Source organism: Mastigoproctus giganteus, chromosome 6 (genome assembly GCF_048544385.1).
Source record: "Mastigoproctus giganteus isolate SK-2022 chromosome 6, ASM4854438v1, whole genome shotgun sequence".
NCBI lineage: Eukaryota > Metazoa > Arthropoda > Arachnida > Uropygi > Thelyphonidae > Mastigoproctus > Mastigoproctus giganteus.
The window spans coordinates 154,676,500-154,695,574 of record NC_143580.1 but is presented as its reverse complement, the minus strand read 5'-3'; the positions used below and the strand labels follow the sequence as shown (position 1 = coordinate 154,695,574).

The 19,075-nt window shown below is 35.1% G+C and overlaps 1 protein-coding gene across 1 annotated transcript in view; it reads right to left on the bottom strand.

Moving 5' to 3' along the window:
- The window catches only part of LOC150084668 (tectonin beta-propeller repeat-containing protein 2), a 262,877-nt gene that overhangs the window by 203,489 nt on the left and 40,313 nt on the right, over positions 1–19,075 (bottom strand). The window contains 1 exon segment of the mRNA XM_090376317.1: positions 6,156–6,287. Coding sequence (XP_090232443.1) covers positions 6,156–6,287 — 132 coding nt within the window.

Below are 19,075 nucleotides of genomic sequence, written 5' to 3'. Positions count from 1 at the left end.
CAGTAAAATAATACAGAAATAATCTAACAAAATTTTAGGGCAGAAAGCCTCATGATAGAATGAAAATCTTAAGACATTGTTTAGTGAAACTGCATCGCAACTACAAAGTTAAATTTTAAGACAAACCAAAGTTTGTACATTAAGGCATTATCATTATTATTATAACATCTCATATTGTGAAATCCTTCACGAGTTGCCTTCCTCTTATATTTTGAATAAGTCACACTTCTCCATCTATTGCTACTTATTCTCGGTAGAGTACCACCACCCAGATGGTACTGTTTCCAATCCCACCAATTGGAGGCAAAATAGCTTTATAATTTTATATCATAAAATTTATTAAATGAAAACAAATGATACAAAAGCTGTCTTGATACGTAATAATGCAGATGACACGAAGCAATACGTATCACCTGAAATAAACATGTAGCACAACTGCAGATAGCCTGGAAGTAGTTGAAAAATAGTGGCAGGGTCAGAAGGGTTGCACCCAAAATTTATCATAATTGATGACATCCATGAAACTGTTTAAGGGTTTTATCCAAATAAGGATTCTCCTCCCCCCACACACAAACTGCAGTCAATGAGGCTTTCAGCACTGGGGAGAGGGAATGGGACTCAGTCAGACATATCTCATACACCAACATATAAGGGTGAGCATGACTGAAGCCAGTTACAACACATGTATTCATTTTGTTTAGTTTACTGATTTGTATCTATTGACATAACAGCTCTGGTCTTTACAAAAGATAATCAAAATGAGCATATTTGTATATTGGTTGATTAGTGAAGTCTTTTTTTTTCTGTAGCTAGCATTAGAACTTTTGAACATTTTTTTACACAAAGTGAAGCTTACACAACTATTTTCTTGTGGAGTTTCCTATGAAAAAGACACCCTTGGGGTAGGGGATTTGGGTTCAAACAGTGATACAGTTTTTGTTTTATTAAATTTATATGTAGGTAAATGTTCTTATTTAGTTATTTAATCCTGTGCAACATGCCCTTTGCAAATTATATTAGGTATATACAGCATACATTATATTCATAAATACTGAAATTTTACAAAAAAAATGTATAACACTGTACTGTATAAAGCAGACCCTATATTAAATTCATAAATATTGAAATTGATAGTATGAACCAGAGCTATAATGCTCAATACATTCTGCATTGATAACAATATTTGTAAAAGAATAACAGAAGTTTATCTCAATATGATATGTAAAACACTTCCATATCATACTCTCTAGAAATTAAAACGAAAACAAATAAAAAATTGAAAATCTTACATTACAGTAAGAAATAATTAACAATAATTAAAAATCAAATGAACACAATTAAATCCTTCACCTTTTCATCAATTTAACACAATTAAAAATTAAGTAAAAAATTAATTTAACGAAAAAAAATGCAAAATGATTCTCCTTCCCGAAGCTGACAATGCTTTTCAACTGTATTTCGTGATCACAGGAATGAAAATTATGGAATAGGTGTGAGCTTAAATAGGGATTATTTGACTTCACGCATGCATGTAAAGGACCACAAGTCAGAGATTAGATATGGCCGGCGAACATTAACAGAATTCTTATGTAATTTAATTTCAACGGTTTCTGCAATTAATAGTTTCGTATAATTATGTTGGACACTTAAGTATTTTAGCCTCATTAAATAAAAAAGTATGTTTTTCATTAACGGCACAAAAGGCTAATTCTGACGCTGCTGAACGAGAAGCACGAATTGAGGCCGCATGTTGATTAACATAAAAATTCAGAGGAAACTGCTTAGAACCCTGATAAGATGAGTCACAATCATAGCAAAAAATGTTGTATACTAGATCATTTATTTGTGTTGTGAACGAGGAGAGGACTGAGCGATTGTTCAATATAATGTGTAATTTCCGTATTGGCCTGGCTACAATTTTAAATTCGGTATCTTTAAAGAATCTGTTAAGTTGTTTGTGCCACTGTTCAACATATGGGACAGAAATAAAGTACTTTTTGATATTACTATTGTTGATTGGTGTATTTTTTTGTATTCTATCCTTAGCTTGTACCCTAATTCTGTCTATTGTAGCAAGTGGGTAAACCCTGTTTAAGAATCTGCTGGTTCGTATTTGCATTTCTGAGCCCAAAGCAGATTCTGTCGTTGAATATTTATAAGCATTGAGAAATTGATTAAAGACAATTGATCTTTTGTAGGTGAACAGGCGATAGCTGTTATAATGTTAAATTGGATTTTATTCACGTCCCGAGTAAGCATGAAATTTAGAAAACTTAATGACTTAGTGTCCGTATTCTCCCTCTCGAATGTAAATTTGAGTCTAGAATGAATATTATTAAACAAATGCAAAATGTCTTGGATAGTGCTACTATCGGTACTGACTAGAACATCGTCTAAATATCTCCCAAAGTATGTGATACGGGGTAGAAAAGGCGTCAAATGTATACGTTCAATCACTGAGCGATAGCTCTCCAATATTAGGCCACTCAGACTTAATCCCATTGGCAAACCAAAAATTTGTTTGTATACTTTGTTTCGAAAGGCAATATAGTTGGCTTCAACTAAGAGTTTAATTATGTAATTTTACCTGACCAAAAAGTGCAGGAATATTGTATGTTCTGGCCTTCAATTCCTTTAACTGAGTCCTAGTAATGTCGAAGTTTGCAGATGATACAAAGGTTGGCAGGGTTGTTAATGTCAGTAATGGCAGTGTGCTACTGCAACAGGATCTAGATAATTTGGGCAGATGGGCTAAGAAGTGGCAGCTGAAGTTTAACCTTGACAAATGCAAAGTACTGCATATGGGTAGAAGTAACTCCGGAGAAACGTACCAACTGTGTGGTACTACACTTAAGGTGTAGAAAATGAAAAAGACCTGGGAGTAATTGTGCAGTCAGATATGAAGTTTTCTGAGCAATGCAGACAGGCTGCCAGGGCAGGTCATGGGGTTTTGTCAATGATATATAGGAATTTTGGTAGCAGGGAAAAGGAAGTGATTATCCCTCTGTATAAGGCAATGGTCAGGCCACGCCTTGAATACTGTGTACAGGTCTGGAGGCCTCATTTTAGGAAGGATGTAGATTTACTTGAGCATGAACAGAAAAGGGCAACAAGATTGGTGAGGGGAATGAAGGGATCCTCTTACCAAGAGAGGTTTAAGTTCTGCAAATTGCAGTGGCTGGAGACTAGGCACCTGCGCGGTGATCTGATTGAGGTATATAAGGCCTTGAATGGGTTGAGCACGCTGAATTCTGATGGGATCCTTCCACTTGTTCAGATTACGAACCTAAGGGGGCATAAATTCAAATTAAGAAAAGACAGATGTAGATTAGATGTGCGGAAATTTGCCTTTAGCCAGCGGGTGGTTAATTGCTGGAACAAACTTCCATCTGTCGTTGTGGAAATTGATAGGTTGAATAAATTTAAGGAGGAACTGGACAGGCATTTGGAGGGAATGGTGTGATTTTTTTTTTTTTTTTTTGGCTGATGCTGCATAAGCTCATACACTTGCTTTCTTGCATCAAATGCCACTGCTACTACTACTACTACTACATTTTATTGTATTGATTGACCAAATTGGTAAATAGTGCTGGGTCTACTTCAAGATAAGTAGAGGTATCTGATACAACTGACTCTAATTTATTAATATAATCAAGAGTATGTTTTTCATTAACATCATGAAAGGCTAATTCTGATGCTGCTGAACGAGAAGCACAAACTGAGGCCGCGTGTTGATTAACACAAAAATTCAGAGGAAACCGCATAGAACCCTGATAAGACGAGTTGCAATCACCGCAAGAAATGTTGTATACTAGGTCATTTATTTGTGTGGTGAACGAGGAGAGGACTGAGTGATTGTTCTGTACAGTGTGTAATTTCCGTATTAGCCTGGCTACAATTAAATTCAATATCTTTAAAGAATCTGTTAAGTTGTTTGTGCCTGATTATATTAATAAGTTAGAGTCAGTTGTGTCAGATACCTCCACTTATCTTGACGTAGATCTGGCACTATTTACCAATATGGTCAATCAATACAATAAAATGTTAACCATGTATCGAAAAAACGACTACATTACTATGGCTCAGTTAAAGGAATTGAAGGCAAGAACATACAATATTCCTGCACTTTTTGGTCAGGTAAAATTACATAAGACCGGCTTTCCTATTCGGCCTATTGTTTCCTACAGAAGCTCGGCATTTTCATCCTTGGCCACACATGTATATTGCATTATAAAACCCTTTAGACAGGCGATACAATTTGGGATTAAGAACTACGATACACTATTTAATAACCTTAAGGACTGTAGATTTGGTGGTAATGATAATTTATTCTAACTAGATGTTATCTCATTATATACGAATGTAAACATTGAATACACATTAAATATTCTTTGGGATATGTTAAATAATAACTGGATACTGATTAATTATATGAAGCTTCCTATTAGGGAAATATTTTACTTAATTAAACTCTTAGTTGAAGTCAACTATATCATCTTTTGAGACAAAGTATACAAACAAATTTTTGGTTTGCCAATGTGATTAAGCCTGAGCAGCCTAATATTGGAGATCTATCTTTCAATGATTGAACGTAAACATCTAATGCCTTTTCTACCCCGTATCACATACTATGGGAGGTATTTAGATGATGTTCTAGTCATTACCGATAGTAGCACTATCCAAGACATTTTACATTCATTTAATAATATTCATTCTAGACTCAAATTTACATTGGAGAGGGAGACTACGGACACTAAGTCATTAAATTTTCTAAATTTCACACTTACTCGGGACGCGAATAAAATCCAATTTAACCTCTATTGTAAACCTACAAACACCGGTATGCTTCTGCATTATAACAGCTATCACCCGTAATCAATTTCTCAATGCTTATAAATATTCAATGACGGAATCTGTTTTGGGCTCAGAAATACAAATACGAACCAGAAGACTCTTAAACAGGGGTACCCACTTGCTACAATAGACAGAATTAGGGGACAAGCTAAGGATAGAATACAAAAAAAATACACCAATCAACAACAGTAATATCAAAAAATACTTTATTTCTGTCCCATAGGTTGAACAGTGGCACAAATAACTTAGATTCTTTAAAGATACTGAATTTAAAATTGTAGCCAGGTCAATACGGAAATTACATACTATACTGAACAATCACTCAGTCCTCTCCTCATTCGCAACACAAATAAATGATCTAGTATACATTTCCTTCGGTGATTGTGACTTGTCTTATCAAGGTTCTACGTGGTTTCCTCTGAATTTTCATGTTAATCAACATGCAGCCTCAGTTCATGTTTCTCGTTCAGCAGCATCAGAATTAGCCTTTTGTGGCCATAATGATAAACACACTTTTTTTATTTAATGAGGCTAAAATACTTAGTGCCCAACGTAATTATTCTAAACTATTAATTGCAGAAACTGTTGAAATTAAATTACATGAGAATTCTGTTAATGTTTGCCGACCATATCTAATCTCCGACTCGTGGTCCTTTACGCGCATGTACGAAGACAAATAATCCCTATTTAAGTTCCACGCTCACCCCTATTTGGTAATTTTCATTCCTGTGATCAAGACATATGGTCGAAAAGCATTGTCAGCTTCGGGCAGAAAAATCATTTTGCATTTTTTTTTTGTTATATGAATTTTTTACTTAATTTTTAATTGAGTTTGTTTGATTTTTAATTATTGTTAATTGTTTCTTACTGTAATGTAAGATTTTCGATTTTTTTTAATTATTTTTGTTTTAATTTCTGGAGAGCATCATATGGAAGTGTTCTACAAATAAATATTGAAAGTATTTATTCTTATTAATTTTACTTTCAAAAGATCCTCTTCTAGAATTTCTGAAGTTAATATTGGTTAACTACAGCTCTGAAAGAACTGGCCGTTAAGAATTTCTCTTGTATGTGAAAGGTCTTTGAACTCAGATCTTCCCGCCAAGCAATAAATAACAAACCCAGTAAACTGCCACAGAGGACTCATAAATCAGGAAAATTATTGTACATATCAGTTCCGTTAAATTTCTTTCATTGTAAAAACACATTTAAAAAAATATATGTAACAGTTTAGTTAAATGTCTTCCATTGAAATAATATATATTTAAAAATTATTAGGAACCCACTAATTACTAGCTTACCTGATAGCAGTCAATTATTGTACAAGCAACTAAACCACTACTGTCGCCACTGAATAATTTTAATGCATCTATGCTCCATTCTAGAGCAGTGACTTTGTGTTTATGGACATCTGCAACAGCAAACACTTGTGTCTAAGAAAGAAGAAAGAAAATAAGCAAAGTAGCACTTGATATTAAAGGGGAATTTCTGATACCACAAATTTTAATAGAGAAATCTTTAGGATAATTTACAATCACATTTTCATTTATGCATTATCCAAAGTTTCTCATTATTTCACATAATAATGTTTCTATTTTCACAGGTTCAGTAGGCTCCCCTTTATCCAGGGTAGATGAGACATAAACTTACCTGGAAAACAAACCCCGAATAATTGGCAAAAAAATTGAAAGAACAATTCATAAATGTGCAAAAATGTAAATTTATTTACATATCATTAATATTCATATTTAATAAAAGAATATTACATTTGAGAAAATTTGAATTGAAATATAATACATACATATTATTTTTTGAAAAATGAAATAATGTTTGCTTAAATTTCAAAGCACCATCCTGTCAATTTCATTCCATAAATTCAAAGTATTATCCTGTCAGTAAGAGCTGAACTCCCTGTTGTTCCACAGCTCAGGAGAAAACTCATTAAAGCTGACACTTTAGTATCTTTTTAGGTGCATTAGCACATATCTGTAATGCACTTATTGCCTTCATCATGTCCATATATTTGCATGTAATAACGACGCTTAATGGATGGGTTTTGAAAAATTTGTTGAACCATCCCAGATTTCATTAAAAGATCTTGCTTGGATGAGAACAGAATGTATACTCATGTGATTTAACACAATGAATGTGTCTGGATCGTGGATGAAGTTACTGCATCTGAGATTTGGTAGCTGATATGGGATGAATCTGTGATGGATTGTCAGACCTACAGTTTCATCCCTAACATCAGAATTATTTTGATTAATGGGCAGAGCCAAGTACTGAGACTTCACCAGCTTGGCTTGTCTGTGAGATGGCACCAATGAGTCAGCCCTTCACATTATGTTAGAATGTAATAACTGTGGGCAATCACAGTGAACTGGTGAAGGACACACACACACTCTCTCTCTCTCTCTCTCTCTCTCTCTCTCTCTCTCTCAAGCAAGATTATCTGCCTATTTTTTTCCCTAATAAATACTGCTCTGATCTTTTCAATGAACTTATTACTAAAGTTTTCAGTAGAAAGGCAAGAGTGAAGATGAAGTTGCTAGATAGTAGAAATCTGCCTCCAAGCAGAAGGGATGGGACCAGTGGTGTATTCGGGCCGGAATACACCAGAACAACGTTCCTGTACTTTTTTCTAAATGTCATAATAGAAAATCATTAAATTTATATACCTAATATTATGAAACAATGGCATAATCAAAGGGGAGGGAGAAATATCTATTTTACCCATTGCTACTAAAAATAAATATTAATAGTAATCTTTAAAATTAATAGATTTCTTTAAAAATTTATTTAAAAACAAAAATATAAATTTCACACTGAAACTTGAACATTTCTTACTAAAGTGCAATGTGTTAGATAAAGAGATCCAACGAAGGAGATATACTGTTATGTATGCAAATGCTGCATTTTCATTCATCATGAGCTGAATGCTAAGACTGGTTGTTCTAAGAACCATGAGTCTGATGTCTGATTCAGTTACTGTACACCTCTGGATGGAACGAAATCCGACAAGAATGGCAGAAATCTTCTGGGGGCCAAATGGTGTTTTTTATTTTGTGTTGCCCCTGTGTATAAGCTTTAGCCTAGAAGTGACACAAAAATGCTCTCTCAAATAAGAGCGAATGTCAGTAGTGTCCTTAACAACCCTGCCAACCTTTGTATCATCTACAAACTTGGACATTAAGCTTGATATACCATCATCAATATCATTTATAAATACAGAAAACAACAATGGACCCAACACTGAACCCTGAGGAACTCCACTAATAACATTAGTCCACATTGAGCAGTCCACTGATTACCACTCTCTGTCTTCTGCCACTCAACCATCCCTTTATCCATAGCAGCAATTTTCCACCAATGCCACACTGCTCCAATTTGTGCAGCAGTCTTCCATGTGCAACAGTATCAAAAGCCTTCCTAAGGTCCAAATATATAATATCAAAGTTATTCCCTGCATCCAGTTCTTTTGTGACTACATCATAGTATCCAATCAAATTGGTCAGGCAAGACCTTCCCTTAACAAAACCATGCTGTGTCTGAGCTATAACTGAATTCTTGTCTAGATGATCCTGCAGTGCTTCTTTAACCAGTGCCTCCATTAATTTTCCTGGAACAGAAGTTAAATTCACAGGTCTATAATTACTTTTGTCAGCCTTTGATCCTCCTTTGGGAATTGGGGTTACATTTGCACATCTCCAGTCTATGGGTACCTCCCCCGAGTCCAAAGAAGCTCTCATAATTATGACATAATTATGACATAAATATAACTGGATAGATCCCATCCACCCCGGGTGCCTTTTTTATGTTTATCCTCAACAATTTCTCCTCCAATTTCCTCTCAGTTATTACAAAATCATCAAGCTCACTGCCAGTGTTTACTTCACCTACAGCATTCCCCTTCCTGAATAACTCCTCATGTGTGAATGTAGATGCAAAATACTTGTTTAGTTTGTTAGCCACCTGAGCAGGATCCTCAACTGTTGAACCATCAATATCCAGTGGACCAACCTGATTCATCCCTTTCTTCTTGAGTTTACATAGGTAAAGAACTCTTTTCTGTTTTTTTTTTTCTTTGCATCCTTTGTCAAGGATTTCTCATAATCTGCCTTTGCCTGCCTAATCTCCTTTGTGACTTAGTTACAGACCAACTTATATCTATCATAGGCTTCCATGTCACCCATTAATTTGTATGTATCCCATGCATTTTTCTTCTCTGCCATATGTCTCATTAGTTCATCTGACAACCATTTAGTCCTGAACTTTGAACAATATTTCTTGGTTGGTATGTAAAGCCTGGTTTGAATTTGCTGTTGGTAACATCATCAGTTGGTCCCACTGTATAGAATTTAAATACTGTCTCAGACCATCATAGTCACCTTTACGAAAGCAAAAACCCTTCCCTTTACCCCTGATGGTAGTTACCTCCTTGAGTAAATCCCACTTTGGCACACTGTGATCACTGCCACCTAGTGGTTCATTTATCTGCAGATTCTTAATGCATGAAGAATCACTACTGATAATCAGATCAAGAGTACTGCTCCCTCTAGTTGCCTCCCGAACATGCTGATGTAGAAAACAATCATCCAATAAATCCACAAAAGCCTTGCTAGTGTGTGAGTGACCAACCCACAAATTCCAGTCAATATCTGGGAAATTAAAATCCCCCATTATAAGACTCTCTGATTTACTGGCCCACTCTTTTTTCCGGTACAGTATCTTATTATACTTATCAGAGTCATTAGGCCTATAGCAAACTCCTACTCTCAATTTTGATTTCCCTATGCTTATGTCACACCAATCTGACTCGACTTTGCACTGTCCATCGATGTCGACTGGCTTCACTTCCTTGGATTTTATGTGTTTCTTAACTAATAGCATAACCCCTTCTCCCTTCCTGTCCTTCTATCCTTTCTATACACATTGTATTCCCCAAATTCCAGTTCTGCATTCCTTATATTTTTGTTGAGATATCACCACGTCTCTGATATCCCAACAATATCTGCCTTTGATGTTTTGAGCAATAACTCAAATTCATCAAATTTATTTACCAAACTCCTAGCATTGGTGTACACGCAAGTATACATTCACCTGTTCTTATTCTTAGCTACCCTAACACAACCCATGTGTTTACTTGTTCCGCGATGACTCCCAGCAGTCTCTGAAATATCCTGCATCTTGTTCTCCAGATTGCTGCTCATTTCAATAGAAGCAGTGCAAGAATCACTTTCACCTCTGACAGTGGCTACTGTTAATCTATTAGTCCTTGTATCCCCCCAAACTAGCAATTTTCCGACCCACCTAACACTGCCTCGATAGCACCAGAAAATATTCTTGCACCCTTTCTATTTAAGTGTATCCCATCCCTGCAGAAGCAGTCTCTCCTGTTAACAAGTACAGACTAGGCTGAAAAAAATTCTACCCCTTGAGCCTTGCACAATCTTTCCTATCCATAGTTTTGTCGATGATAGCACATTGCATTCCACTTTCTATTTTGAGAAACCTTGTCCTGCTCAATCAGCTTCAACTTCTCGAAAATCTGCTACCAATTCCTTAAATGCCGATCTTCAGGTAATTCTCCAGTGGGGCAAAGACAACTTAGTTGATTTCAACCCTTCTAAAACTCAATGTTGTCTTATATCTCGCAAAAAGGATTCTTCTGCTCCTATGCTTATCTTTAGTGACACTCCAATTTTTAGGCAAAATGATATATCTCTTTTGGGGATTACCCTGACTTCTAATCTCTCTTGGCACAAACACATTACAAATATTGCTTCCTCTGCATCTAAAAAACTTGGTTTTCTCTTTCGCTCTCGGCGTTACTTTTCTTCCAAACAGCTGCTCACTCTGTATAAATCGCAAATCCGCCCCGCCATGGAATATTGTTCCCACATCTGGGGTGGTGCCCCCAAAACCTCTCTCGGGCTGCTTGATTCCATTCAGAAGAGGGCAGTTAGGTTAATTAATGATTCATCTCTAACAGAGTCTCTCCACTCGCTTTCTCATAGACGTACTGTTTCTGCTGCATGCCTCTTCTACAGATACTTCCATGGGCACTGTTCTTCTGAATTGGCTTCTATAATTCCTGCTCTCTCTTTCAAAACAGTCCAAACACGTGCCGCCACCAGCCAACATCCATATACTGTCCAACTCCAAACTCACAGAACCAACTTTTCATCTTCCTCATTTATTCATTCAACTGCCGTTTTCTGGAACAACCTTCCTTCATATGTATTTCCTGAAAATTACAATCTACAGAAGTTCAAGTCCAATGTCAACAAATATCTTCTTTCGTCTTCTCAACCTCCAACCCAAGCACGGTACTAAGTACTATAGGTTCTAATACCTCTTGTGTTTGGGGTTCACATAAAAAAAAAAAAAAAAAAAAAGGGCCGAATTGATCGACAAGGCTCTCATCATATACTCCCTCCTATCGTGTCTGGGCAGAATTGCAGACACTTTCAAATTCAACCCTGGTAAAACCAATCCGACCACCTGTCCCACATAGGGAGAAGTCGCGCTGGTCAGAAGTGAGCAGATCGAGGTGTATTCCCAATGGGCTCTGGTCCACCTTCTACTGCAGTGGTGTCCAAACTTTTCCCTTAGAGGGGAAAAGATTCAAAAAAATTCAAAGTTAGATTTTTTTAGTGTGTTACATTTTCCATATCTTGTTGTTCTAAAAGTAAAATTGAAAATATTCGAAAATTTTATTAAGTACATTTACACAATTACATTTACTGAACAAAACATTTAATGAAAATTTTTTTTGATAATTAACAAAATTTAAAATGTTTTAGTTCACTTTCTGGGCGGGCCATAAGTTGGACAACGCTGTGAATCAACTATACGAGTCCCGTTCAAGAATTAGGAGGGAGTGGTTTTCTTTTACCCTGACAAATAATCATCTGTTGTTTTGCAGAAGTGCGTTATCCACATTTTTCCATAAATTTTCCTTATTTCTGTTTACATGGTCACAGTACCTGAATCTCCGAATGACACCGACATTTTGGATAGTCTCAAAAAAAAATTTTAATTTAAGAACTAGTGACAATATCGATGACGAGAGAAGGAAAACGAGGACAATGAATGTATTAAACCTTCCAAACGTGGAATGTTGGTATTTGGTTAAAAATGAAGTTAGAAAATTGTCAATTAGGTTACAGTTAAATGCAAGAGATACAATTCGGGGATTTTGGGGGTACCTAATTGAAAAGATGGTTTCGGAAGAATTGAAGCATTTGATGGATGCTCTGAGTATGATACCAGTTTCATCGAGTGAATGTGAACGAGGATTTTCACAAATGAATCTGATTGTCAACCCACTATGGCTTCATTGATGACAAAAACAGTTTCTTCACTACTATTTCTTAAAATTGTAGGCCCACCACCGACCGGCTTCAGTCCAGCAAAACATGTCGATTCATGGTTGCTTCGGAAATGTCATTCAGCAACTGACACACAAGAGGAAGAAACGAAGTCGGCAAAGGGTGTCAGATGAAAACTTAATAAAAATTTGGAATATATTCTACAAAAACTTTATTATGAAATTATTTTTACTTATTTTAGGGACCATAGTCTAACGGATTCCTAAAATGTCACTCGATTGTCTGTCTGTCACAGCATTGTATCTCTGGAACCACTCAACCTATTGACTTGAAATTTTGCAAGGGTTTGCACATCGTGTGGGCCGACAGAACGCCATATTGGTCGTTGTTGACAAAAATTTGTCTTAGAAATGGAGTTAAAATGTGGGGGGATAAAATGTCATCAGTTGGAAAGAGCTCAACGAGTACGTTTAAAATATAATTTTAAAAATCTTTTTAAAATTAAAAATGGCAGCGCCAGACAGGAAAATGTAATTTTCTACCAGAAGGGACTTCCTCTATTTCCGTCGTAATGGAGCTAAGAATTTAAAAATCACATTAGCTATGTGTTATTCGATAATTATCAACGGAAAACTATTCCGATTGAAATCTATCATTTACTTTTTGTGTTAAAATTAAAAAAACAATTTTCTACTGCACTTCGATAGTGCAATTCTTTGTACTAAGTAAGTAACTCTCCTTTTGGTGACAAAAAGATTAGTTAGTTAATAACTCTATAAAGGCCATCTATAAATTTTGCAACAAGAAGTATTTTTTAACAATTTTCAAAGCTGGAATTGTCCCGGCAAGGAGGTACTCAGAGAGCCAGTGTTGAGGTGGCAGTGGTGGGAAAGCACCTGTGCAGAGCCTTACACAGTCCTCACCTGCCAGTCGCTTCTCCCACAAGACTTTAATCGCTTCTCTAGGAAGAAGTTGGAGTTGCTTGTCATCCACAACAACTGGAAAGACTCAAATATACAACGTTTTCGTTAGTTTCTCAGTTTTAGGTGAGGCCGGTGTACCGGTGTACTAGAAACTTTTTTCATAAAGCTATCTATTTGATATACTACACTAACAACCAATCGTGACTACGGACCTTTCATCCTGAGTGCCCCGTACTCAGTAGTTATCCGATATATTTACTTATTTTATTCACATTTTATTTATTTTTTTATATACTTGAATAATAAATTTATGCTTAATAAACTGTGTTAATATACTAAATTTGTTGTTCTTATTCCAAAAACATTACTACGAAAGTAACAATATCAGGGGAAAAAAATTTTTAGAGTACTTTTCATATCCTTTTAATTTTCATTTTTTTATAATAGCAAAGAATGAGTACTGGCACCTATTTTTTTTACAAAAAATGCACTGATTACAACAATCGTAAATATGCATAATCTGTATATTTATATTTATGCATATTTTAAATTTATATTTATGCATACAGCAGGCCCTCGTTATAATGCAGTTCACTCTATGCTGATTTGCTATAATGCTGTTCTTATATTATAACCCATATCTCACTCTAACGCTGTCACAACTCACTATAATATTCTTTTACCAGCGTACAGAGTGAATTTTTGGCATGTTTAATGAAAATGTTTCATCTGATGTAGTCGATAGTTTGAAAATGAATAGCAAAGTTTCCCACACCAACTTGTGAAATTTTCCCACGCTCAGTGAAATTTTCTCCCACTCTAATTTAATTGCACTATGGTGACTTGTTACATAGTTCAGACATCAACATTTTAAAAAATGATCAAGTATACTGCTTGTAATATTTGCGTTATATGCATTTATCTGAAGTCTAGTCATCACTCGGTACAGTGTTAGACATCGTCCGTAACAGACAGTTTACTCGAACATTGTATCATAATTAATGCAATGCAGTTACATTTTTGAAGATTAATAAGGGCGGATAAGAATTAAAAAGGAACAATGTCTGGACTCAGTACGAAGCCTAGTAAGGTAAGAAAAATACTGAATTTGAAAATTAAATTATATGTTTTGAAGCAAATCGATTCTGTTCAACAACAAGTGGATGTGTGCAATTGTTTTTGGACTGGCAAGTTCAACTGTAAGAACAATTATAAAAAATTAAGAATTAATTTTAGCAGTGGGAAAGATAGCTGTTCCACTGCAAGCAACTAGGCAGGCTATTATAATTGAAATGGAGAGACTTCTAAATAATTTTATTGAAGATAATATCCAATGCACAATTCCATTTAGTTAAATATTATTAAAGAAAAAGCAATTAGCCTATATGATGATCTGAAAAAAGTTCACCTTAAAAAAAAAAAAAATGTGGAACCATTTAAGGCTGATAAGATAGATTTAAAATCCAGGGAGAAGCCACAAGTGCAGATCAAGGAGCCGAAACTTTCAAAAAAGAACTTCTAAAAATTGTTGAAGAGTGGTGTTAAACTTCTCAACAAGTTTTTAACATAGATGAAACAGGATTTTATGGAAACAAATTCTTAAAAGAAGTTTCATATTGAAAGAAGAAAAAAAATATGCCATGCTTCAAAGTAGCGAAGGATCAGTTGACTTTATTGTTGGGTGGTAACACTGTGGGGATTTTAAAGTAAAACCCCTTTTAGTTTACTAGGAAGATGACCAAAGTTACGAAAACTCAACAGCCCAGGGCCATCGGATTAATAAATTCATGATTTTAATTGGCATTTTTTAAGTTTAATTTAGATATGTAATGTAGTTACTTAGCACATAATTATATACGTAAGTAAATGGAGAATATTTTATATGTACAAATTTTTAATATTAAATATTTTGACCGACATTTGTCTACCATTTATTATTGATTAGGAAATATTCTATGGCATAGACGCAACTCACAAATACATATATTACATTATGAGAATACGGCGCTCGCTTAGCAATGATTCACTTAGTGCTCTGTTTTTCGAGAACGAATTATCAGCGTTAAGCGGGGATCACCCGTATTATGCATAAATATAAATATATAGATTTGTTTGTAACATATACATATGTTGTAAATATTAAATAATACTAAAAAAAATATACTACATGTACCCCCCCAAAAGTTTACATCCCCCCCCCAGTGCAAACACTGGATTCAATACTGCATACTGCCAACAAAGTCTTCATAAAGAAGGCCGAATATGGCCAACTTAGCTATAAGAATTTCTCAACATTTTTCAGCTGACATCTTTCCTTGAACTCTAGAAAGGTTTGTTGTTTGTTGTTTGGTTTTTAGGAGCATTAGCAACTAAGGCCATATTGCTCCGGGATATGCGGTGGTCATTCCCTGACCTTTCCGCATCCTTCATATTTGGTGGCGACGGGCTCGAACCCCGGTCTAATCAAGAAGCGTGTGCTATGCACTGCTGCTCCTTCCCACCTGGCTACGGAGGCGCCTCTCTCTCTAGAAAGGTCGAGATTACAAAACTTAATGTTTCAATGTACGTTAATAATCATATATTGACTATTTTTTTTGTGATGTCCACTCGTCTAAAGTAAAACTAAATCTAACTGTGCTGCACCTGCAAGACAATATTTTTTCTGTAACTTTGAATTTTTACTGCATAATCTATTACCATTTTTCTCACTGTATTTGGAAACTTTGGGGTGTTTATATGGCCTCTAGATTTAAGTAGGTTGTGAATATCATAGGACATACAACTTTTAACATATGGGAAGCCATCCCTGGCTACCATGTGATAAATAACAGCCAACATAGATTCATCAATTTCTTTCTTAAAATATGTAGTTACTTTTCCACAAGCAGCAATATTTGATTTTTTAACAAAATTCTCTGTTTCAGAATTATCTTAACCCCTTTTTAATAAATTTATTTTGTGTATGGTTTTTGGATGAGCATGTAACCCACCAGCTGCTTTGATTCACTTTCCACACTTCTTAATTTGACATATTCCAGCATCATTAACACGTTCAAAGTATTTCCAAGGAGGCTCTTGCTTTCTTCCACTATTTTCCATTGAGGAGTTGTAAAATATTTATTTGTTATTATAAAATGTTATATTTTTTGAAATTTCTACCTTTTTTTTTTACACCAGATCAGCAGAATCTAATTTTGACTTTGATAAATCAGAATTTTAGAGACTGTTAATTATACTATATAATTATTATTTGAAAATGAACAAAGCTAACAGAATAAAGTCATAAATTTGTGGGAAAACCACTAAATTTTACATTGTTGCAATTTTATAGTTTTCTCAGATTTACTTTACTGTTATTGTTACATAAAAACAGTTTTATACTTTACTATAACGGAATATTTTTAAGTAAAAGGAACATACACAGAGCGAACATTGTTCAATCAATAGCAAACTCAGACTGGGCAACACTGCACACTTTTCATACAACTGAAGGGCTATGGACATCTATAAAACACTAAACAATGGACAAAGCACTCCTCCCACTAGGCATTTAGAAATTCCAGGAATCCTCAAATGAACAAATTTTCCCAAGGAACTTCCAAAAGTTGGCAGATATAACCTTAGAAAAGATTTAACAATCGTATTTGTGAGCAATTTAAGGGCCCTGAGGATTAGTCAATTCTGTCAAGATAGGAACCCCATTGTGACAGTATGTGAGCATGATGAAGGCGATGACAATTTGCGTGTTAATGCGCTAAGAACATTTCACTTTTCAGTTACACTATTTGAGTAAACACCAAAATAAAATTGGTTTTCAGTTTCAGTTTGGGTTGAATGCCCTGCTTTAATTACAATAGACAAATGCTAACTAGACAGATCAACAAAAAAATAAACTAGATAGAAAATGATCAAATTACTGATAATAGAGAGAGATCAATTACCAGTAATACCGAAAATAGGTTTTGCATCATTTACCAGCATTACAGTTACCAGTAAGGCAATCCCTACTTATGTGTCATAGGCATTAAGCACGTTAATGGAGCCTTCAGACACAAATGCTCCCCAATTCAGTACAGTAGCACTTTGATTGTCCATCACCCTATTTACCGTCAGTCTCTGTTAACCATCATTTAACCCCACTACACCATAATGAATTGTGATATTGGCGCCGATTGTCACTCAATCTTTGTTACAACTCACTGTATATGGTTGTACTTTAACCTCTTGTTTCATATTTTAATAATTTTTATTTAGTAAACTCATTGAAATGACAGAGAAACATAAGCAAGCAGTGTTGGAATTATCACAAAATATTGAAATAATCAATTGTCTAAGAAAAGGAGAAAGTGCTACAAGTATAGCATCGGTTTATGGAATAGGAAGAACAGTAAATAATATAAAGCAGTATGCAGAAAAAATTGAAAACTATGTGTTGAAAATGGAAACCACTGATGGTAATGTTAAAAAGTTGTAAAACAATGATGCTCGCTAAAAATTAACAACTGGATATTGCAATGTTTTAATGGTTTGTTCAAAAATGTAGCCAAGTAATTTCATTGTTGGGACCTAAAATAATTGAAAAAGTCATCGAAATCAATAAAAAACTAGGCAGAGATCCTCATTCAAGGCTAGCATTGGACGGTTGGACAAATTTAAGTTTCACCATGGTATTCAACAGTTGTTGATAGAAGGTGAGAAGCTAAGTGCAGATAGCACAGCAATTCTGTTTATTGTGAAAAACTACAGAAGGAAATAGTTGATTTAAGTTTGGTTAAAGACCAAATATACAACTGCGATGAGACTGGCCTTAATTGAAAGGTGAGGCCAGTGTAATTAATACACTGGCCTCAAAAGACACTGGCCTCAATAAATGAACATAAGGCACTGGGAAATAATATGCAAAAAGATCACATCACTATGACAGTATTTGTTAATGCTAGCAGCAGTCATAAATTGCATTTGGTTGTTATAGGAAAACCAAAAAGCCTAGATCATTTAAAAATATTTATTTAAATGCTTTGCAATTTAAATATTTCTCACAAAACAAAGCATGGCCGATGGACCAAGCCACAATTGAGAGTATGAAACATCATTATCGCAAAATGTTCATTAAAAAACTTGTTTCGGCAGAAAATACATTAGCTGTGATAGAGTTTTGGAAAAGATACACTATAAAAGACTCAATTTTCTGACTCAAGACTGCTGCCTGGAATGATGTTCCAGTTCAAACAATACAAAGAAGCTGGAGTAAGTTATGGCCAGAAATAAAAAAAAAGAGCAATTAAAGGGTGACATGAGTAATCGCAGAACTCTAAGCTTGACTTCTGTTCCAGGGAAAATGATGATGATGTTACTGATTAAAGAAGTAATGCAAGACCATCTAGGCAGGAATATAGTCATACTGCAGTCGCAGCATGGATTTGTTAAGGGGCAACTCTGTCTAACCAATATTATTGGATACTGTGATGCAAAGAATAATTTTCACATCATATGCTTAGATTTTTCAGAAAAGCTTTTGATACTGTTTTGCATAAAAGACTTCTGTGCAAATTGGAGCAGTGCAGCAGTTGGGGCAAGTTACTGCTATGGATAAAGGGATGGTTGAGTGGGAAAAGATAAAGAGTGGTTATCAATGAGCACTTCTCTTCTTGGACTAATATTGGATTCTCCCAGGATTCTGAAAATCCGATTATTAATGATACTGATGAAAGCATATAAGCTTAATGTGTAAATTTGCAGCTGATATGAAGACTGACATGGTGACAGTAATCAAGGTATGCTACTGCAACAAAATATAGAAAAATTAGGCAGATGAGCTGAGAAGTGGCAAATGACATTTAACATTGACAAATTTTCTAGGATTATTGCTATCCACATTTAGTATCTTGCATGTGGCTAGCAGTAATCCCAGCTGCGTAGTACCACACTGAGGGTAGTGGTGAATGAAAAAGACCTTCTGTTCCT